The sequence below is a fragment of the Sturnira hondurensis genome, unplaced genomic scaffold (assembly GCF_014824575.4).
Source record: "Sturnira hondurensis isolate 20B ecotype Veracruz unplaced genomic scaffold, ASM1482457v3 Scaffold0020787, whole genome shotgun sequence".
Taxonomy (NCBI): domain Eukaryota; kingdom Metazoa; phylum Chordata; class Mammalia; order Chiroptera; family Phyllostomidae; genus Sturnira; species Sturnira hondurensis.
In genome coordinates this window covers 170,299-193,321 of record NW_028093418.1, presented here as the reverse complement: position 1 = coordinate 193,321, position 23,023 = coordinate 170,299, and the positions used below count along the sequence as shown (strand labels likewise).

Below are 23,023 nucleotides of genomic sequence, written 5' to 3'. Positions count from 1 at the left end.
GGGCCAGCTAGTGGCTGAGCCGTAAAAACAGATGACCCTCCCTGCGGGGGCTTAGCCCCCAAAACCCCATGTAGATGTCCTCCACCCTCTCCCCTGCCCTCTTCCACCCCCTGCAGCAGTGCCACCAGGTGGCCAAAACTTAGATCCTCAAACGTGGCTTCGAATGTTCACCAAATCCATCTTCCTCACCCACCCCATCCAATACAACCCAGGTCAGCCCCCACAACCCTGCAACAGGGAGGAGGAGGGGGGAGGGGAGGGGGGACAGGGGGGAAGGAGGAGGAGCCAAAGGAGGCTCCAGGAAAACCGGTTCTGACTCCTGACCCACTGCCTAGGCAAACACGCTCCCGGGCCTCGGTTTGGGAGTGCCCTGCCCTCGTCCCTTTACGGGGCGCCCCTGATCAGGGGTGCAGCTGCATTTACACCCTCAATGCCGAAACCCCCCACATACACCCAAGAAGAAACCGGCACCAAGCCTACTCCTAGCCTCTCCACACTTCTTGGGGTTACTGTGAGCTGGTGACCCGACACCGCCCCTGGCTGGACTCCCCTACAACTATTCCCACCCCAGGAAGGAGGAAGGAGAGGTCATGGGCACCCCTCCTGGAATGACAGCTAGCCAGCCCACCAAAGTGCTGCTTCACCATCAGCCTGAAAGGCTGGCTGGAGCAGAAAGAACCAGCTCCAAGCTAGAGATGGGGGTGGTGCCAAAAATGCTCTGAATCCTCAAACAGCCAAGGTTTCCCTCTCCCCGCACCCCACCCTCATCAGAGGCTCTCCTGAACAAAGGGCTGATGTCGCAAGGCACCCAGGGAAAGGGACAGGGCTGTCAGGTGGGAGGGGTCCTCAGCAGGACATCCTCCAGTCAGACCCTCCCCTTCTGTATCTCTGCAGTGACGGGAGGCTCCTTCCAGAAGGGCCTGGCCAGAGATAAGCCTCACATCTCAAGGGTCCAGGTAGGAATTTAAAGATTCGGAATGTCACCCAACCAGAAGGCCAGTGTCCAGCTATAGTTCCAGCCATCCAGTGCCGTGAGGCCCAGACTCAGACACCAGTAAGGAGGAAAAAAGTGGGTTCCAGACCACCCAGGCAGCTGGGACCCAGCCCTGGCTGCAGGCCGGGCCTCGGGGTCCACAGAGGGGCTCCTGCGGGGGTGCACACTGGCTCCCCCGAAACCAGGCCCTGCATCCTGCTGAGGATGAAGGTTTGAGGGGAGACCTGAGGGAGCAGGTGGGGGTAGGGGACCACAGGCTGAGCCAGCACACCAGGGCCAGGACCCAGGTTGGCTCCCACAATGCACACGGGCCCCTCAACCCCTGTAGCAGCATCTGGGGGCTGAGCCACGCAACACACCCACTCGAGTGGGCACAGGGCCTCCTCTCCTGGCTGAGGTCCCACTGCTTTCACAGCAGCAATTCCACAGGGGTCCCCAGAGAATGAGACCCAGGGGAGCTAAGCACTGCCCACCTGCCTTCCCTCAATGAAGTCATACCACACTGCCTGGCCCTTGGATGTGCTAGGCTCTGGGCCTTACTTGGCACAAGTGACTGCCTCTGGCTGCAAGATGCTTTCCACTTCCTCCTTTCAATTTCAGCTCTACCCTCTCCCTGCAGACCAGGTCAGCTCTACTTCCACAAGCCTTACTTGTGCTTCCTCCAAAATCCAGCTTATCACCCTTGACAAACTGCCAGTAGTTGTTCAAAGGAGTTTTTCAGACATCCAAAAAGTGCAGAAATGACACGACCCAAGATAATCCCCAAGAGCAAATAGCATAATGAATGCCCACGTAGAAAACAAACCATCATGAACGTGCTCAACAACTGTTTTTCAAGTGCCAGGCCTCCCCCACAAGACTGCAACGTTGGTGGGGGCACAAGCCTTGACACTCCACATAACACAGGGTCAGTTCCGGACACATGATGGACAGACAGCCAGAAGGACCCAGGAACGGATGAAAGGACATAGTTATTTCTTGGCGAGGGCAGGGCCTCAAAGGGCAGGAACAACGGGAATGGTGACCTCACCCTGCTGCCCAAGCTCCCGGGTTCTCTGGGGAGTTTCCGCCTCAGTTCAGACGACAGTTCGGACGACAAGCAAGAAGCCCCACACGAGGCTCGGAGTCAGAGCAAGAGGGGCCAGCAGATGTGGGGAGTGGACCCCTCCTCTCTCCAGGCCACTGACCAGGCAGGGGCCCCTCTAGCCACTCCCCTGAGCAGGACCCAGGTGCACAGGGCTGGGCATTTCAGATCACAAGGCTTCAGGGTTTGGACCAAGGGTTTGGCATGTCACTGGACCCCCACCTGGCCAGATCCTCACACAGGTGACCAAGAGACACAGCCATGAGCTGTGGGACTTGGGTCAAATCGTGGCGCTGATGCTTCCTGGCTGTGTGACCCTGGACAAGGTACCACACCACCCTGTGCCCCTGCTCCCCCCCCCCCCGTGACAAGGGGATAGTAACAGCAGCACACACTCCTAGGGCTGTTCCACGAAGGAAGCAAGTTAAAGCACTTTAAGAGTGGTTAGAACAACCCCTGGGGCTGGTATGTTGGTGTTACACTGGGGTCGAGCCACTCCCCCGCTGCCCAGGACAAGCCTTCACAGCACAGGCCCCCGGGGGCCTCCAGCTCATAGAGTGCACGGGGCACACATCCACACACACCCAAACCTGACAGAGCTTGGCGCTCGGAGTCTAAGGGGGGCCTGAGGAGATGGCAGACTCCAGGCCCCTCCCACACCACACCCAGGCCCTGCTGCCAGCTGGAGACCCAGGGGCCTCCCCCCGCCCCCTCCCCCCTGGCAAGCTCTGCTTCTGCACACACTCAGCTATTTATAACCCATGGCAGCACTCCAACCACAGGGCCGCCTCTGCCTTTTAATAGACACAGGGCTCCTGCCCACACTCACGGAGCCAGGGCACCCATGCACAGGAGGCTGCCTCTGACCTCCAGCTCACCCCCCGTCCTGCAGGAGAGGAAGCTATGCTCCCATGAGGTTGGGTGGCCTGAGGTGCCCCTGCACACTTGCTGCCTCCCAGCCCCAACCGGGGTGTGCTCCCCAACACCTGGGCAAGGGGCTCACTGCATCCTGAGCTAGAGCCCACCCAACTGACCTCCAAGGGAACCTGGGATACAAGTGACAGTGTGCCCAACAGGCAGTCCCTGTGTCCCAAGGGGCCTACACTCTGGTGAAAAGAAGTCTAGGCAGGCAGAGACACCCCACTCCAAAAATCCCACCACCTCCAAACACCATCGGTCACCCAGAGTGCATGCAGACTCCACTCTGAACAGACTTCCCAGGGAGCTGGACCTTAACGGACACACGAGGAAAAGCACTGGCAGGGCTGCTTCCCCAGTCCAGTTGGCCTTGGATGCGCCCTGCTATGCATGGAGGAGGAAAGGGAGAAATCCTACCAGGGCCCCGCCTGTGAGGGGCTCAGAGTGCAACGGGGACGGGGAAGAGTGACGAACAGGTGGAGAAGTGAGGTGAGATCAAGCCACAGCCTTGCGGGGATGATCTGAAGCTGAAGTGGCCATGTGTCCCTGGGGGTTCCCCAAGCTCAGGGTTTGGGGTGTGTCCAGCCCAGCCAACACCTCTCAGAGGAACTGTGGACCCCCACAGCCCATGGTCTGCTGTATCCTACCCTTGGCTCCTGGAGGCCCTCCCAGGGAGCAGGTGCCTGTCCCCACCCACACAGGCACTTGAGACCCACCCTCCCAAAAGCCTCCACACCTGAGAGGTGGCCAAGCAAGGATGATTAAGGCAGCCCTGTGTTCTCTTCACTGTCCAGTTCCAGGTCAGCCCAGAGAGGACAGGCAGCCATACCCCGTGCCCCACAACAGACAGAGGCCAGGCTGCCTTCCTGGAAGACTCCTGCCTTAGGGTCCCCTGCCCTGCCCCATTGGAAGGCAGCCCTGCAGTTTGCTGAACACCTGCCACCCCAGCAGGTTCCCCGGAGGAGCCACCGGGTATCTATCCGTGTTCATGACTCCACTCCACCACCCCCAACCTGCAGAGTGGCAACTTCACCTTCCTCACAGCCAGAGCAAGGATGGCCGGGGTGTTAGGACTAAGGGAAGCTAGGTGGGTACGGGGGTGGTGCATGGAAAGGCTGAGACATGAGACAGAGAGCCACAACACACAAGTGCACACACTGGCCTGGCATGTTTGTACAATGGGGCAGAAAACAATCCAAAATGTACCTACATCCTTACATTCATTTACATGAGAGTAACTCTTGAGTATGTGTTCCCAGCAGCCAAATGCAATTTGACTGGCGTGTTGCTTTCTTTCCCCACACCCCTGTATCTAAAAGCTACCTAGACCAACACACATTCCCTCAGCAAACACACAGCAGGCACTGGACTGGCGAGCAACTTACAGGATCCTTACAACAAGCCTGAGGGGCCTATCTCCCAGATGAGGGCCCTGAGGCACAAAGGGATGAAGGAGCCTACCCAAGTTACACATTAGGTGTCAAAACCTATGATGTGGAACCTGGCAGCCCGGCTCTGGACCAGACTGCACGCAGTTCACCAGCTCGGTGATGCGTTCACCCTCTGCACTCTGTCAGTCCATCGCAGGACCCATGGCAATGTCCGCTTCCACCCTCCCATTGGGCTTCCACGGGGCACCATGCCTCCTCTTGAACCCTCCCGTCTGCAAGTTCCCTATGCTCACATGCAGGTGCTTCTCTAGGGTGCACACCCACAGGTTAGAGATGCTGGGTCAGAGAACACGAGCATCCTCCATTCACTAGACACCGCCAGACTGTTCTCCAAAGCAGACGTACCAATATACGTTCCACACAGACTAAAGCGCCACTGCGCCCGGGTGTCTGCGCGCCTGGTCAGTGTGAAGCAAGTTTCGATCCCCATTTCCTGACTGCTTGTGGGACTGCTCATCTTTGTGTGCATGGCTTAGGACTCTCCTGACAGCTGTGCAATCGCATCCTTACCCACTTTTGGCTGGGCTGCTTTTCCTCTGAGTTGTAGGAACTCCACATACTTTCTTTAAGGTATAAACCCAAAAGGATGACAATGGAAAAAATGAACTCTGAAGCTGGAACAGCAGAACCCCCCAAAACCAGGAGTTTGTGGCACCAGGTGTTTCCAGAGAGTGGGGCACAGATGAGTCCAAGTGTGGAAGATTGACAGGAAGGAGCAGCCAGCCCCTCGAATCCACTGTAACACTCATCAGGACTGGGTGCCGCCCCTCCCCTGGCCCAGCAGAGTGTAGAGGTTATGTTGTTGTTTTTTTTAAAATTTATTTATTGATTTTTAGAGAGAGAGAAATGGGAGGGGGAGTAGAAAGAGAGAGCCAGGCAAAGAAAGAAAAACATCGATTTGTTGTTCCACTTATTTATGCATTCATTGGTTGCTTTTTCTTTTTCTTCTTTTTTAAAGATTTTATTTATTTATTTTTAGAGGGGAAAGGAGGAAAAAAGAGAGGGTCAAAAACACTGACGTGTGAAAGAAACACCCAGGTTGTCTTTCGTCAGCTCCCAACTGCGGACCTGGCCCATAACCCAGGCATGAGCTCTGACTGGGAATCGATCTGGCTGTCCCTCAGTCAGCAGGCCAGCGCTCAATCCACTGAGCCACACCAGCCAAGGCCACTGTCTGCTTTTTCTATGTGCCCTGACCAGGAAGCAAACCCAAAACTTGGCATATCAGGACGACACTCTGACCAACCGAGCTCCCTGGCAACAGCAAAGGCCATCCTCTGAAGATGGAACAGAGCCTCTGCACAGGGAGGGGCAGGCAAATGAGAGAGTGCAGGCACCACGTACAAAGAAGATACGAAATGACAAACGGAATGCGGGACCCCCCCCAGGTCTCGTCTCCCTGTGGCTTCCAGGATGTTGGCAGCTGGGCCTACTGTCTGCCCTGCCCCCCAACAGGAGACAGAAGGCACTTCTCAGGAGGCTCTCAAACCAGCTTCGAAAACCACCCAATCAGATCATCCTAGCAAGTCCCACTCACAAGCTCAGACCTTTCAATCAATATTTGCATCTATCCTTCAATACGAACAGTTCCAGGAAAGCCACTCCATGTAAGGCAGATTAAAACAAGCAGGGGGAAAAAAAAACTTTGAGAAGACAAGAGATTATGCAAGTTGACAGCTTCAAAAATTGTATCAATATCCTCAGAGAGATAAATGGAAATGCACCCATAAAAATAGGGAGGCATTGTGAAAAAGACTAGAAAACAAAAGTGCTCTCAGGTATTAAAAATAAAAATACATACATATAATTGCAGAAATGAAAGTCAGCAAAAGAATTAAAGATAATGTTGAAGAAATCTTACAAAACGTAAAGCACACACAGAGATATAGAAAATAAGAGAAAAAAGACAAGGAACTTGGAGGCCTAGTCCTGGAGTCCAACACCTAAATCACAGGAGTTCCAAAGTGAGCAAGTGAAAGGGAAGAAACCAAAGGCCAGCGCAGTGATGGCACAGGTCCCCCACCAAGGCACATCCCAGCGAACTTTCACAACAGTGGGGACAAGAAAAGATCCTACAGCAAACATCTAGCATAAGAGAAATGTCACCTATAAAGGGTTAGGAATTGGAATGGCTTTGAACTTCCAGCAGTAAGCAGCTGGGGGCTAGAATGCAATTCTCTGCTAATTGTCTGTTACCCATCTTGCACTCAAAGCTTACCACTTGAATTACAATAGCTCCACACTGAATCCTGACAACTAGGCACACCCCTTGTTTTTTTCTTAGAGACAGTCTGGGCTCCTCTTGGTCCCTCACACTTCCCAATTGTTTTATTCTGTGGGTTAACTACAGGTTAAACCCAAACGGCTTTTTCTGCATCTACTGAGAGCATCCTATATAACTCTGTTAAGACGATGAATTCAATTTCCAATTTTTTTTTACCAAGTATGCATTTCTGGTATAAAAATACTTGGTTATGCCCTGACCCGTGTAGCTCAGCTGGTTGGAGCACCATCCTGTAACCAAAGGGCTGCAGGTTCAATTCCAGGTCAGGGCACATGCCTAGGTTGTAGGTTCAGTGTCCAGTCCAGACACGTACAACCCTTGGTACAGGTGTACAGAAGGCAACCAAAAGATGATTCTCACTCAAATCGATGCTTCTCTCTCCCTTTCCCTCTCTCTAAAAAGCAATGAAAAAAATGTCCTCAGGTGAGAATAAAAAAACACTTGATCATGACATGTTATTATTTTGCACATTGCTGGATTCTACTTGTGAATGTTTTCATAATTTTTGTATCTTACATTCATTATAAACATTAGTTTTATTTATCGCTCCCACTTGGTTCCCTTATCTTTCTTTTATTGTTTTTTTCTCAATTTTAAAACTATTATTCCATATGTCTCCTTCATTAGCTTGAAAATTATAATCTTCCTGACCTTTAGTGGTTACCTAGAAGTTACGGCATGCCTTCCAACTTATCGAAATCTAACATTAATGTGGAGTCATATTCTTTTTCTGAACAATGTAAGAGTTTTTTAAGAACAACTAAATTTCATGAATACCTACCAAGAGAGACGCATAGGTAGGTACACTTTGCCTCCTCGCACAACCAAAGGAAGGACAACAACAAATTCAAAAAAAAAAATGACCAGAATTGCCAGAAAATCAAACTGTATGAAAGTGTGACAATCAAGGAGTTGAAGAAACATCATTCAGATTGGTAGGAGGACAGAGATGGGCAGCTGAGGTGGTGAGGACACATGGCAGGGCAGCAGCTGGAGGACCAGGGTCGGTGAGGCGGCAGCTGGCGGACCAGCAGTCGAATGTCTGCACGCAGATAAACTGGGAGGAACAACTGGGGAGTGAGACAGACCGTGCAACCCAGGGTTCCAGCACCAGGAACTAAAGCCTCAAAACCTTTGACTGTAAAACTCTGTGGGGGCTATGGCAGCCAGAGAAACTTCTGGCTTCACAAGAGAATTCATTGGAGAGACCCTAGAACGTACACAAACTCACCCAGCTGGCAGTCAGCACCAGAAGGGCTCACTTTGCTTTTGGGTAGCGGAGGAAGTGACTGAAAGCCAGTGGAGAGCCAAGCAAGCAGCACTGTTCCCTCTCTAACCCCTCCCCCACACACAGCACCGCAACACAGCAAAGTGGGTTGCCCCACCCTGGTGAATACCTAAGGCTCTGCCCCTTACAACATAACAGGTGCACCAAGATAAAGAAATACAGCGCAAATGAAAGTATTGATCAAAGCTCCAAAAATAGAACTAAGTGATAAAAAGAGATAGCCAACCTATCAGATGCAGAGTTCAAAACACTAGTAATAAGGATTCTCAGCGAACTGGTTGAATATGGTTGTAAAATAGAGGAAGAAGTGAAGGCTATGAAAAGTGAAATAAAGAGAACCAACAGTGATGGGAAGGAAACTGGGACCCAAATGAATGGAGTGGACCAGAAGGAAGAAAGAAACAATCGAACAGAAAAGAATGAAGAAACAAGAATTCAAAAAACTGAGGAGAGGCTTAGGAACCTCCAGGACATCTTTAAATGTTCCAACATCTGAATTATAGGAGTGCCAGAAGGAGAAGAGGAACAGCAAGAAACTGAAAACTTATTTGAAAAAATAATGAATGAGAAATTCCCTAATCTAGCAAAGGAAATAGACTTCCAGGAAGTCCAGGAAGTTCAGAGTATCACCAAAAAGTTGGACCCACGGAAGCACATACCAAAGCACATCATAATTACATTACCCAAGATTAAACATAAAGAGAGAATCTTAGAAGCAGTAAGAGAAAAGGAGATAGTTACCTACAAAAGAGTTCCCCTAAGACTATCAGCTGATTCCTCAAAAGAAACCTTACAGGCAAGAAGGGGCTAGAAAGAAGTGTTCAAAGTCATGAAAGGCAAGGACCTACATCCAAGATGACTCTAATCAGCAAAGTTTTCATTTAGAATGGAAGGGCAGATAAAGTGGTTCCCAGAGAAGGTTAAGTTAAAGGAGTTCATCATGGCCAAGTTTCTACTATATGAAATGTTAAAGGGATTTATCTAGGAAAAAGATGATAAAAAATATGAACAGTAAAGTAAAACAACAAACTCACAACTATCAACAACTGAACCTAAAACAAAAACAAAAACAAACTAAGCAAACAACTAGAATAGGAACGGAATCACAAAAATGGAGATCACAGGGAGAGTTATCAGCAGGGAGGGAGGGGGGGAGAATGGGGGAAAAGATACAGAGACTAAGAAGCATAAATGGTAGGTACAAAATTGACAGGCGGAGAGTTAAGAATAGTATAGGAAATGTAGAAGCCAAAGAACTTATATGCACCACCCATGGGCATAAACTAATGTACAGGAATGCTGGTGGGAAGTAGGGTACAGGGAGAGGGGAGGAAAAAAATAGGGCAACTGTAATAGCAATAAAATATAAAAAAATAAATTTCATTTTCATTCTCTCTACATATAGCAATGCTATCTTTTTTAAAGGGTATTTTCATCCCCTTTTTAAAAAAAATTTTATTTACTTATTTTCAGAGAGAGAGGGGAAGGGAAGGAGAGAGGGAGAGAAATATCAATGTGTGGTTGCCTCTCATGTGTCCCCCACTGGGAACTGGCCTGCAACCCAGGCATGTGCCCTGACTGGGAATTGAACCGATTCAATTCGATCAACCAATTCAAAGCGATCCTTTGCTTCACAGGCCCGTGCTCAATCCACTGAGCTACACCAGCCAGGGTGCAATGTTATCTTTTTATATACACCTCAAACTTAGTAACACATTCTTCTCCTAAAATAATTGTCTGAATATTTATCATTTTTATTGTTCTTCATTCCTTTCTGCATGGCTGACCTTCCATCTAGATCATTTTACTTCTGCCTGAAGAACATACTCTTTACTTGAAACCTTCATTTTTTTTTTTTAAAACACCAATGTGTGGCTGTCTCTCAAACACCCCTACTGGGGGACCTGGCCTGCAATCCAGGCATGTGCCCTGACTGGGAATCGAACCAGTAACCCTTTGGTTCACAGCCCACGCTCAATCTATTGAGCTACACCACCCAGGACAAAACTTTCATTTTTTAAGGGCAGTTTTACTTGAAATAGAATTTTAGGTTGGCAATTGTTTCTTTGAGCACTTAGAGATTGTCTTCTGGCTTCTGGTGTTTTTGAGAAGTCAGCTGTCAATACAGTTGACTCTTTTGCTCTTTTTTTCTCTGGCTGCTTCTTAAGATTTTTATGTTCGGTTTTCAGAAGTTTGGCTGTGAAAAGAATAGGTATGAATTTTTTACTTATTATCTATGTTCACAGGGCTTCTTAAATCTGTAGCTTAATGTCTTCCATTGGTTTTTACCAAGTTTTCAGCTGTTATCTCTTCTGCCTCATTCTTTACTTCTGTGGTTCTGACTACATGGATCTTAGACCTTCTCACTTCATTCTCTATGTGTCTTTCCCTCTCTTCTATAATATCCATCTTTTTTAAAAAAAAAGATTTATTTACTTTTTAGAGAGAGGGGAAGGAAGGGAGAAAGAAAAGGAGAGAAATATTGGTGTGTGAGAGATACATCAAGCAGTTGTCTCCCGCATGCCTCTAATTGGGGACCTGGCCTGCAACCCAGACATGTACCCTGACTGGGAATCGAACCAACAACCTTTCAGTTCACAGGCCAGTGCACAATCCACTGAGCCACACCAGCCAGGGCATATTATTCATCTTTTTCTCTCTCCACAGTTCAGTCTGTATGTTATCTTCTGATCCATCTTCCAGTTCACTAATTCTCTCTTCAGTTGTACCCAATCTCCTGACAAAATCATTCACTGACTTCATATTTTCTGGTAATCTATAGGTCAGTTCCATAACAGACTTTTCATTTGTTTGATATACTGGTATATTTTTCTAGCTCTCTGTTGAAATTTCCACTTTCATGTCCTTGACCATTTGAGTACTGCTATTATTCAATATGTATATGATAACTCCAATTTGAAGCTCATCCAGGTCTGCTTCAATTGTGATGTTTCTGCTAGCTCCTTATTTTAAATGATTAGCCAGGCATTGTATGTGCAAAATTGTTTGCAGAAAGAACCTGGGGCCTAAAATGATGTTACATTCCTTGAATAATGCCACGTGTGCTTCTGGCAAGCAGCTAAGGATACCATTAATCCCATCTTAACCTAACTTTAGAGTTTGTCCCCTTTTGGCTCCCATCACCCCTATATCTTTGGGGGTCCCAAATCAGGAAGGGGGTTCATTATACCCTCTGTCTGTAACTCCAATTCTTGTCTTCCTCGCCCCACAAGACTATCGAATGCAATTCTCAGCCTGCCAGTTGCCCATATGAAAGGACTGAATATAGCCTCAAATGTCAAAGTCACGACCCAGGGACTCTGCTCTCACACAGATCCTGGCCTACTAGGTCTTCACTTGCTTCTTAGCCATGCAATGTCTTCGACCAGAGATGTTTTTGTAATGTGTCCAGCTTCTCCCGGTGTCTTCAGAGAGTTGTTCCTGATAATCAGAAGAGGAAGTCTCCATACCTACTTTTTACCCAGATATTAGACCTATTTCCAGGATTATACTATACCCAAAGAGGACATATATGTACACATACATGGAAACTGAGATCACCAGTACAGACGAGATTGCCCATGGAAAGTGTTAAGAACACAGATCCCCGAGCAGAGTCATGAAAAAAGTAACTTCCATTCCAAACTGCAACTCAAGAAGACAGCATTCACTTTCAACCAACTATATCATTTCAGACTGTGATGGAATAAAGTGTGTAGCCCACCCCGCAAATTCACGGATCGAAGCCCTAACCTCTGATGTAACGTACCGGGAGATAGGGCCTTTACAGAATTAATTAAGATCCAATAAGGGCATAAGGGTGGGGCTGTAATACAAGAAAATTGGTGTTCCTCATAAGAGGAAGGAGGATATGTACACAGAGGAAAGGCCATGTGAGGACCCAGCAGGAAGGCGGTCATCTGCAAGCCACGGAGAAAGGCCTCATGGGAAAGCAGCCCTGCCAACACCTTGGGTTTGGACATCCAGCCTCCAGAACTGCAAGAAAGTCAATTTGCTCATTAAGGCACCAGCTGGTGGCAGTCTGTTATGGCAGTCCTGATAGAGTGGTACAGACAGTGCGCATTGCCTGTGCAATGTAGGAGAGCTGATACACCACTTGCACTAGAAACGGCACAAGCCCAGTGTCAGTGAAATCCACAAGCAAGGCCTGACAAGCGGGCTTACAAAAGGAATCCCAGTAAAACAGTAGTAGAAAAAGTAGACACCATGCCCTGACTGGTGTGGCTCAGTGGGCCGCCAGTTCAATTCCCACACATGCCTGGGTTTCGAGTCAGGTCCCAGGCTGGGGGTGTGTGGGAGGCAACCAACTGATGTTTCTCTCATACTTTAATGTTCTCTCTCTCCCTCTCCTTCTCCCTCCCTTCCCCTCTCTCTAAAAAATATATAAATAAAGTCTTTCTTTCTTTTTTTTTTTTTAAAGTAGACACCATGCTGAAGAAGGAGCCTGGGAACACAGGACCCTGGAGAACAAATCGTCTCAAATGGTCGTCTCTGCTCCTTCAGGCGACTGTGGCAGAAGGCTGTGCAAGGGAGCAAGGCAGATACTCTCGGCCAGGAAATGACGCTCACCAGGGCCCTTCCGTCCCGAGAAATTTCTCACCACGACCGTAGAATAACTCATGACCCCAGAATAATTCTTCTCCAGGTTTCTCCCACACCCTCTGCCACCATTACCACCACATGGAAAATAGGCATCTGCACTGGGGTCACCACCAACGCCATTACCCACAGTTGCTCAGCAGCCTTCAGTGAGCTCGGCCTCTCTGGGGGAGAGAAGCAGCACAGAGCACAGCACGCAAGTGCACAGAGACACGCACAAGCACACTGTCCCAAACCAGACCGGCACATCCTGGCTAGTTCACTGCCACACAGCTACCCACCTCCCGCAGCCTCCCTCCCTGGACTCTGGCACCCCGGGAACCAGGAGACTCAGACAGGGGAAGCAGCCTCTGGCTCTCCTTAGACACTAGCCAGTGGAAGTGATGAGCACCCTCTGGGCACCCTCCATGAAATGGGCTGTTTCCAACCTCTGTGGTCTAGAGCTTCTGGCGGGGGGGAGATGCTCCCAGGTTACTTATTGCAGAGGACCACCTGCCAACTCACCCAGCTCTGGCCCCATTGCCGTCACCTTAGGAAGCAACCAAACAAAAAAAATGTATAGCGATTGCTCAGTACCTATTAAAATTTTATATCTACATGTCCTACAACACAGAAATTCTTGTCTTCGATCTTCCAGAAACAATATACATAAATTGTATGCATTCAGAAAGTGCACCAGTAATAGACAAGATAAAATGTAGTCTATATACCCAAACTTTGAAATTTTACACAGCTCTTAAAAAGACTGAGGTAAATCTATATATAAAAGAAAAACTGCCAAAAAATATGAGTTTAAAAAACCATGACAGAACTTCCAGCCAAGATGGAGGCGTAGGTAGACATACTGTGCCTCCTCACACAACCAAAATTAAGGACAACAAAAATTTAGAAACAAAAATAAAAACAATCCAGAACAGACAGAAAATTGAACTATACCGAAGTCCAACAACGAACCATTCATTTAGACTGGTAAAAGGGGCGGAGTCAGTGGCTGGGGAAGAGGGGTTGTGGCAGGAAAGAGGGGTGGCTGGCAACCCAGGAGCGCAGGCAGAGGGTGGCAACAAGCAGACCCAGTGAGGCGTACAAGGCAGCCGGCTGACCACGGTCACACATTCACTTGCAGATAAACCCGGTGAAAACTGGGGGGGGGGGGGGGGGGGGGNCGCGCGATCGGTGAGACAGACCATGCAACCCAGGGCCCCAGTGCCAGGAAATAAATAAAGCCTAAAAACACCAACTGAAAACACTTGTGGGGTTGAGGTGCCAGGAGAGACTCCCAGCCTCTCAGGAGAGTTCGTTGGAGAGACCCACAGGGTCCTAGAACGTACACAAGTCCACCCACCCGGGAATCAGCACCAGAAGGGCCCAGTTTGCTTGTGGGAAGTGGCAGAGGGGACCGAAATCTGAGAGAGTGTAAAGCAAGTGCCATTATTTCCTCTCTGACCCCGCCCCCACATTCAGCATCACAACCCAGCAATGAGGGTCACCCTGACCAGGTGAACACCTAGGGCTCCACCCCTTATTGTAACAGGTTCGACCAGACCAAAAAAAAAACTGAAGAACAGATCAAAGCCCAGAGCCAATACTTCTAAGCAACCAAGAGATAGCCAACCTATCAGATGCACAGTTCAAAACACTGGTGATCAGGATGCTCACAGAATTGGTTGATTTTGGTCGCAAATTAGATGAAAAAATGAAGGCTACGCTAAGTGAAAATAAGGGAAATGCACAGGGAATCAATAGTGATGGGAAGAAATTGGGACTCATATCAATGAAGTGAACCAGAGGAAGAAAGAAACAACCAAACAGAAAAGAATGAAGAAACAAGAATTCAAAAAAATTAGGAGAGGCTTAAGAACCTCCAGGACATCTTTAAACATTCCAACATCTGAATTATAGGGGTACCAGAAGGGGAAGAGGAAGAGCAACAAGTGGAAAACTTATCTGAACAAATAATAAAGGAGAACTTCCCCAAACTGGCAAAGGAAATAGACTTCCAGGAAGTCCAGGAAGCTCAGAGAGTCCCAAAGGTGGACCCAAGAAGGAACACACCAAGGCACATCATCATTATATTATTCAAGATTAAAATGACGGAGAGAATCCCAGAAGCAGCAAGAGATAAGGGGACAGTCACCTACAAAGGAGTTCCCATCAGACTGTCAGCTGATTTCTCAAAAGAGACCTTACAGGCAAGAAGGAGCTGGAAAGAAGTATTCCACGTCATGAAAGGCAAGGACCTACATCCAAGATTGCTCTATCCAGCAAAGCTTTCATTTAGAATGGAAGGGCAGATAAAGTGCTTCTCAGATAAGATCAAGTTCAAGGAGTTCATCATCACCAAGCCCTTATATGAAAGGTCAAAGGGACTTATCTAAGAAAAAGAAGATAAGAAATATGAACAGTAAAAAGACAACAAACTCATACTTATTAACAACCACACCTATACCAAAAACAGAAACAAAACTAAGCAAACAATTAGAACAGGAACAGAATCAGAGAAATGGAGATCACATGGAGGGTTAGCAACAGGGGAGTGGGAGGAGGAGAAAGGGGGAAAAGGTACAGAGAATAAGTAACAAAAATGGCAGGTAGAAAATAGACAGGGGGAGCTCTGACTGGTATAGCTCAGTGGATTGAGCGCAGGCCTGTGAAGCAAAGGGTCGCTGGTTCAATTCCCAATCAGGGCACATGCCTGGGTTGCAGGCCAGGTTCCCAGTGGGGGACCCATGAGAGGCAACCACACATTGATGTTTCTCTCCCACTCTTTCTCCTTCCTGTCCCCTCTCTCTAAAAATAAATAAATAAAATATTTTAAAAAAAATAGACAGGGGGAGAGTAAGAGTGGTATGCGAAATGTAGAGGCTAAAGAACTTATGACACATGGACATGAACTGAAGGGGGGGAATGTGGGTGGGAGGGGGTATGCAGACTGGAGGGGTATGAAGGGGAGAAGGGGACAACTGTAATAGCATAATCAATAAAATATATATTTTTAAAAAGCTGTGACATGCAGATGCAAGTCAGAACTATAGTGAGCAAAAGATGAACACAGAACAGTTCATTCTGCAAGATCCCATTCCCATAAAGCACAAAACAGGGGAAACTAACTTATGCTGTCAGAAGTCAGGATAGCAGGGGTGAGGGGTGGACAGTGGAATGCAGCCAGAGAGGGCTTGGCGGGGGAGAGGCTGGTAAACCTCTGATCCTTGACCTGGATACTAACTCCATGGATGTGTTCAGTTTGTGAAAAATTCATACAGCTGTCACTTACGATAATTACACCTACAGGTGTATTTCATATTTAAATGAAATGTTTTTAAAATGGCAATAGCATTTCAGGTTTTTAAAAAACCCTCCACTTCTCTAAGTACTCCAACAGGCGCACAGCAAAAGAGGATACATTCCAACCTGAGAAGGCTCACTTCTGGAGGGGGACTCGGGTGGTGGACAGGGGAGGCCCGAGTTTTATCTGTAACACCTAGATTCTTGCAATTAAATATACATATATTATTTGGAGAACAAAAATTAGTAACAGTTAATTAAAGTGGGAAGAAGTCAGGACCAAAAGTGACCTCTACTCCTCCAACCTACACCCCAGGATAGCTACCAGGAGACCCAGGTTGGGGCGCAGTTTTCACGCAGGGAAGATGGCTGCATTGCTCTGGTTTGCTGTCTCCCCGCAGGTGGCCCTCCAGGGCCCACTCTCAGGCAAAGAGGTCAGAGGAGGACCCAAGCTAGGTGTGAAAGAAAACCAAAGTGCATCTAACTCCCCTGCTGCTCTGTTTTCTGAGCCCCGGAGCAAATGAGCACTGACCCCCTGGCCCTCCTTATGGGATCTGAGCCAGAGGGCTCCCCTGTAACTCACACCCCATCCAAGCCAGCAGTTCCAAGTTGGGGGGCCCTGGTCTGCCTGGTTTGTGAACACCTGAAGGGAATGTCAAAACTTGGATGAGAAGAAAATTCTCAAAAAGCATATAACATAAAGGTTTCGTAACCATGGGTTTCTTAACCCATGGCTACTAGTCCAGGGCTCTGAGAACTCACTCATGTTTTCAAATTAATGGGTGGGGGGGTGGGTATCAATGACACAGACATAAAAAGGCGTTGTCCTCATTCCTGAAAACACTGTGCACCGCTATACAAGACAAAAGGAAAAATCACCCTAGCATCAACACTCAAGAGAGTCAACTTCCAAGTCAGCCTCCTGTCTCCATTGGTTCAGGTCTAGGAGGCAAACAGGGGCCTCTCCCCCTCCTTAGATGGACAGACAACAGCTGGTCTGGTCACACCTTCTGAAATGCTCGGCCACAAAACCCGGGAAGCAGCCTCCTCCATCCTCTAGCCAAGGGCTTGGGTTTCCAACCAGCCTTCCTTTTCCTTCCCCGGAACTAATTTTAGCCTCCTTGGTTGTCAGAGTAGAACTGAAACAGTGGGCAGAGGAACGTTTGCAAACAAGAGCATGAGCTCACCTCACAGAACATCTCGCCTCTAGCCCAGAAACCAGCCTGAGAGAAGACCCACTGTGCGGCACGCCAGGCCCCTAGAAAAGGTCCCTGAGGGTGGAGGGACACGTGTCTGCCCACTGGGGCAGGCTCCCTTTCCAACCCTGGCTCCCAGCAATCCCGTGTACATGAATGAAAACAGCCAGGCAGGGCTGCCAGCCGCTGAGAGTCTGGTACAGGCAGTCATATGTGCAGAGCGAGACTGAATAACCAGGGCAAAGCATGTGGCCACAGGTGGGAAGCCATGACTGATCCTGGACCATAGGGAGGCACGGAGGACCCCCAAACAGTGCCAGCCTGCACTGCCGGTTGATCTCAAGTACCCACCATTGTCTCAAGCAAAGACATCACCAAAAAACTTACAAAAGAAAGACTCAGAGGAAGGCAGGGGCATCCCTCCCCCACCCACCCCCCATCGCCACCTAACAACCTGGGCATCCGGAAGCCAGGTGCCTCAAGGGACAAGCACCTCTCAGGCTGGTAGGGGCCTGTGAGTCGGGTGGAGAAAGACAAACCAAGAGGGAAGCATTGAACAAGGGAGTGACTGTCTATTATGGAACCAAGAATTGGTGATAGGATGAGAGGGAAAGAATAGAAGATCAAGAATTTTAAGAAGGCAACAACGACCCCTTCACACCACAGGGATGCAGAGTACCAGGAAGCTGGAGGTTTTAAGACTGCATTCTTGCACACTAAGGGACCAGTCCCCATCACTGCCCAATGCCATAGGCTGTGCCCTGCTGAGGTAGGAGTGGAGCCCCCTAGAAGCCCTTCCTTCCTAGCAGCGCTAGGAGGAGGACTACGAAGAGTGAAGAACAAACACAGGGCCTGCCAGGCTGCCAAGCCCAGCAAGCAGGCGCCCCTAGGGATCAACCCCTCTGGCCAGGGCCTCCAGTGCTGGGCAGCTCTACCCACACCTCCCCAGGTCCAGGGAGGAAGCCTGGCCCTGCCCTCCAACTCCCTGCGGCCAGCGTAGAGACCTGTGCCCATACCTTTGGGCAGAGGCTGCCCCCCTGCCCTGGTGTCCCCAGGCTCAGGCTCGGAGCTCCAGGCCCACAGCGGCTGTGCCTCCTCGGGGCGCCATGCGGCGGGCCCGCTCAGGGGAAAGGGCATGCCCACAGCAGGCTACAAGCCCGGGCGCTCCTCTGGGCGTGCACAGATAGCCTCTGCTCCAGCGGCTCCCGGGCCCCAGCAACAGGCCCTTCCTGACATTCTGCGCGTGTGGGAGGGAGAGGAGCCAGTGCAAACCTCAAGGCGCAGGCGGTCAGAGGCGGGTGGGCGGGTGTGGGCGGGCAAGCTGCCCGGCCACCCACAACCACCGCCTCCCTGAAACCCGAACCACTTCTGGGAAAACTCAAGGACGCCAGGATTCTCCTCGGTGGCCAGCGGTACTTCAGAACCGCTCAATTCCAACCAAATTCTCCCACGCTGAGCAGGTTTAGCAAGGCGCAAATCTCCTAGGTTTTGAGGAAAAGCCAACTTCCCACTCTGACTGATGGGGTAGGGTGGCAGGAGGCATTTGCCATGAACCGCACCTCCCAAACTGTCTTTTTGAAATCAGGAGAACATTCTAGATCAAAGGTCCCTAACCTGAGGCGATTCTGCACCCCCTCTGCCCAGACATTGACATTTTTCATTGTCATGATGAGAAGTGCTACCAGCACTTAATGGATAGCAGCCAGGGATGCTGCTAAACATCCTACAATGCACAAGAGCACGCACACCACCCCCCTCAAAAACCATCAGCTCCAAACTTTCAACACTGTCAAGGCTGAGAGCCCTATTCTAGAATTCGGCCCACCCAGCCATCCCCGACTGAGGACTGTGCCATCCTCCTAACTATCACCCAGACCATCTCCCCTCACTCTACCCCCCAGATCCCTGGCTATGGTAATGGGCCAGAAACTGCAGATGGGTCCAAACTCTGACAGGATGCCCCCCCCCTCAGTCCCCCTTGTCTGACCCTGAACTCCCAAGCAGGGAGCAAATGCACTGGCACTCAGGGGAAGGCTTCTTGGGAAAGAAGGAGGAGGGGGAGAAGACCATGGCCAGAATCTGAACAATGGGCAGAATCTGAACTAGAAGCAGAAGTAAAAGAGAAATCATGTCCAGTGACTAGAACAAAGTCCAAGCAGCAAGGTGGGAAGAAGCCCAGTGCCCCTGCCCCCAGGACAGGGAGTTGCCCCTCAGGACTCGGTACTCAGTCAGCCAGGACCTCAGAGTTCAATCCAGGGGATCAAAGTTTCTAGGTATCAGTGCAAAACAGGGAGTTGCATGTATAATGTGTACATGTGTGCATGGGCACCTACACACACTTATTTGTATTTTTCTGGGGAAAGGGTCTGCATCTTTCATCAGATTCTCAGAGGAACCCATGGTACAAAGGACCAAGGTGTAGGATGGGGGCCTCTTCCCTGGTGTCCCTGCAAAGGAAGTTCCTTAGGTGAAGTGCAGGGGGAAGCCCAGGTGCTAACTGGGGATCGCCATGCCCAGAAAGACCTCAAAGATAAAACATAAGGCCATGGATCTTGTTTTCACCCAGATGTAGGGCCTGGGGAGATTAGCAAGTTTCTCCCATCATCCACCTCAAAAAGAGCCTCCAACAGCGGAGGGGGGTGCCTACTCCCCCCAAACAGCAGGCTAGCCAGCAAGACTGGGCAGAGTCTGCAGTGCCTACAGGTACAAGGACAGGTAGGGGACAACGCCCTTCCCTGTGGCGGGGCACTAATGGCCTGTGAGTCCCTGACAGCTACCACTACACTGGTCTGAGCATCACTTCTCTCACCCCCCCACACACACTTCTCTCCTGAGGAAATGAACAAGATCTTGCAGTCAGAGAGGAGCCAGCCTGAGGGCGGGCTGGGACAGTCAAGGCCTGAACTTAGACAAATAGGAGTCCGGTGGCCCTCCCCAGACAGTGGCTCCTGACATTCCACTCAGAACACTCTCCCCTCAGTCCCATGGGCCCTTATCTGAACTCCAAGTACTGAGACAGACGTCAGGAGCTCCGGTGGGATTCACAAACGTATCCATCTGGGCATGGGGCAGCTCTGCCCATAGCTCCTCAAAGGCCAGAGCAGTGGCCACCAGAGGACTGACTGGTGCCACCACAGGTAACACCCAGAGACCCCCACCTTCCTCCCAGAGCAGGAACAACAGGTCTTTGAATTTCAGTCTACCTCCAGAATTTCAGTCTACCTTCAGCTACCCCACCTTGCCGGGCACTACTCAATCCAGGCAGGGGTACCGGAGGGAAGAGGAGAGAAATACTGTGTTTCCGGGGGCGGGGGGGGGCGGGTGTAGGATCCATCCTGCCCTACCTACTCCGTGAGGAAGGTGAGGACTGGTAAGACCACACTGAGAAAATTAGGACAGGGTTTCCAGATTGCAGGAATGTCCAGGAGGATTCTAGGGCTAGCCAGGTGAGCTGTGCATGCCTATTAAGTAAGCTTGTTGCCATCCTCCCCACTACAGGCCAATACCTACCTTTCCTTGGGGAAAAGCATCTCAAAGCAGCACTTAAAAGGAATCCGGGGCAGGCAGGCAGAAACGAAACGGCTCCAAAACAGCCCTGAGGCTCCCTTCCAGAGCACCCAGGTGCCAATAAGGAGGTCTCTATCCTCTAGTCCCTCCATACAAAGCACCAGGCCCGACAAAAAGAACCCACTTGCTTTGATGTACACAGCTAACTGAAGCAACATCTCAAAAGAGGTGGACAGAATAGGAGGGGGGCGATGGAGATCCCGGATTCCCCACACCCCCCACACCCCCCACACCCCCCACACCCCCCACACCCCGGCAGCTGCGCGGGGATCCCAGGCCCGCCCCTGCACTCCCGGCCCCGCCCTTCGCGGGTTTCCCAGACTCCGCGCTGCCGCTACCCAGGGCGGCTAGGGACCCGCGCTGCATGTATAATGGGGGCTGGGAACAAAGGCGCGCAGGACCTGGCGCTCCCGAAGCCGCACCTCAGAGGCCCGGCAGTCCCTGGCTTCCTAGAGCTTCGATGCACGACCCTTCACGCTTCCCCTGCGCGCACACCCAATTTGGGCAAGCCCCAGCAACGCTGAGAGTGAAATCAGTCGTCCGGTTTTAGGGGGAAAAGCGCCTCCCCCATAGAAGTCCGCAGATACACACCCGCACACTCTCAATCACACGAGCGCGAGCGAAACGCTAGCTCCGCTGGTCATCTGCCCCCGCCACGTGCTTCCTGGAGTCCAGAAGAGGGACCTGTTGGTTTTCCTTCGTGTCCCACCTACCCTCCCAGGCGCCCAAAACAAAGTGGTCCCGCGGGTGGCTGCATCTCGTGCCGTGGGGTTCGCGGAAAGGAAAGCGGGTGAAGGTAGGAGCGGGTGCTACCCGTCCGCCTTGCGCGGAACACGACACAGACTCTTGTGGGATGGGGTGCAGAGAACTCCGAGCTGAAAAAAGCAACCCATTCCACTATACCTAGTGGCTCTGAGAGTCGCGCAGCCCTCCCCACAATCACTACTGCGCCTACAATCCCGCCACCACGGATTAGATCTGCCCGCCCTGCTTGGCCACCTTCCCCACGCCCTGGCTTTCCTCTCACTTTCCTTGGGCTCCCCGCGCCCGCGTAGTCCGACGCCCGACCCCGGGACTCCGGGTCCCGGCCCTCATCTTGGGGTTGCCTCCGTTACCCGGAGCCCCTCACACTGCCACACAGACATCATCCCCCTAAGATCAGCTAACGGGACGCCGGCGCGCCCCTAGTCCCCGCCCCGGGAGGTGCGAGTTGGGTGCAGGTGGTGCGGCAAGGAGGCCGCGGGTCCGCCCTTTGTTGGTAAACACCGCGCGCCGCCCGAGGTCGGCCCCACGCGCCCTCCCCGCACCCCCCATGCCGCGCCCCGTCCTTACCCGCGCAGAGCGATCCCCAGAGGAGGGCGAGGGCCGCCCAGGGCGCCGTCATGTTCCGCGGCGCCGCCCCGCGGACACCCGGAGCCTGTGGGCTGGGCCGCGCGGCGCTCCCCGAGCGCGCAGGGCCCGGCAGCGGCCGCGCTCTCCTTCCCGCTCCTCCCTTCGGTCTCGTTTCCCGCGCGCTTCCTGCGCCTTCGTTCTGGGCAGCGTGCGGGCTCCAAGGGCCGGGCGGTGGGGCCAGGCTCAGGGCCGCTGCGCGCGGCACAGGCTGCGGCCCGGGCTCCGGGGAGACTCGAGGGCCGGGGGGCGGCGGCAGGGCGCGGGCCAGGGAGCGCCCGACTCAGGCATAGCGTGGCGGGGCTGGGCCCGGGCCCCGGGCATAGGGGCCGAGTCCGGAGGGGCCATGAACGGGGGAGGGGTGGGGGGAGGGGAGCTGAACCGAGTCCAAAATGGCTCCTGAGCCGCGGCCGCGGAGACGAGCCAGCGGGGAAACCCGGATGTTGGATACAAAGAGGCGGCGAGCGGGCCTGGGAGGGGGAGGGGAGGCGGGCCCTCCGGCCGCGTGGTCTGCGCCCCCCTTAGGGGCGGGGCCCCAGAGAAACAACAACAAGGAGGCCCCGCCTCCAGCCTGTGCGCTCCCAGAGAAAGCGAAGAAACCTGCATACCAGCGGGATGCACGGCTTGGTTACAGGGGTGACCAAGTTGGGCCCGGGACCACTTTGCCCGGAACCGCTGGACCCCGTGGCCGCGAAACCCGAATTCTTGCCCCGGGCCCTGGAGCCCATGCTCCCGAAGGCATGCTGCTCTGCGACCCCTGAGTGGATGGACAGCTCCAGAACTCTAGCCTGACTACCCCACTGGCCTCGGCTATCCTTCTGTGAAGTGAGGGTCCAATGAACCATAGGAGAGTCGTGCGAACCGGCAGAAAAAGGCTGTCTTCTCTAAAATGACAAGGGGAACCCCATGTCCACACCTCCATCCAGCCTCTACCCCCGCCCCCGACACGC

General features: G+C 51.5%; 1 protein-coding gene across 3 annotated transcripts in view; it reads right to left on the bottom strand.

Moving 5' to 3' along the window:
- ACVR2B (activin A receptor type 2B) overlaps positions 1-22,507 on the bottom strand; it is a 36,632-nt gene extending 14,125 nt beyond the window's left edge. For 2 of the 3 annotated variants that reach the window (XM_037030642.1, XM_037030643.1), the window contains exon 1: positions 22,017-22,507. In XM_037030642.1, the coding sequence (XP_036886537.1) occupies positions 22,017-22,068 (52 nt within the window). In that variant the 5' untranslated portion in view covers positions 22,069-22,507. Of the gene's footprint in view, positions 1-18,133; positions 18,422-22,016 lie in introns of those variants that run through there. The other variant, XM_037030644.1, reaches the window with a different exon arrangement.
- Positions 22,508-23,023: the final 516 nt, after the last annotated feature.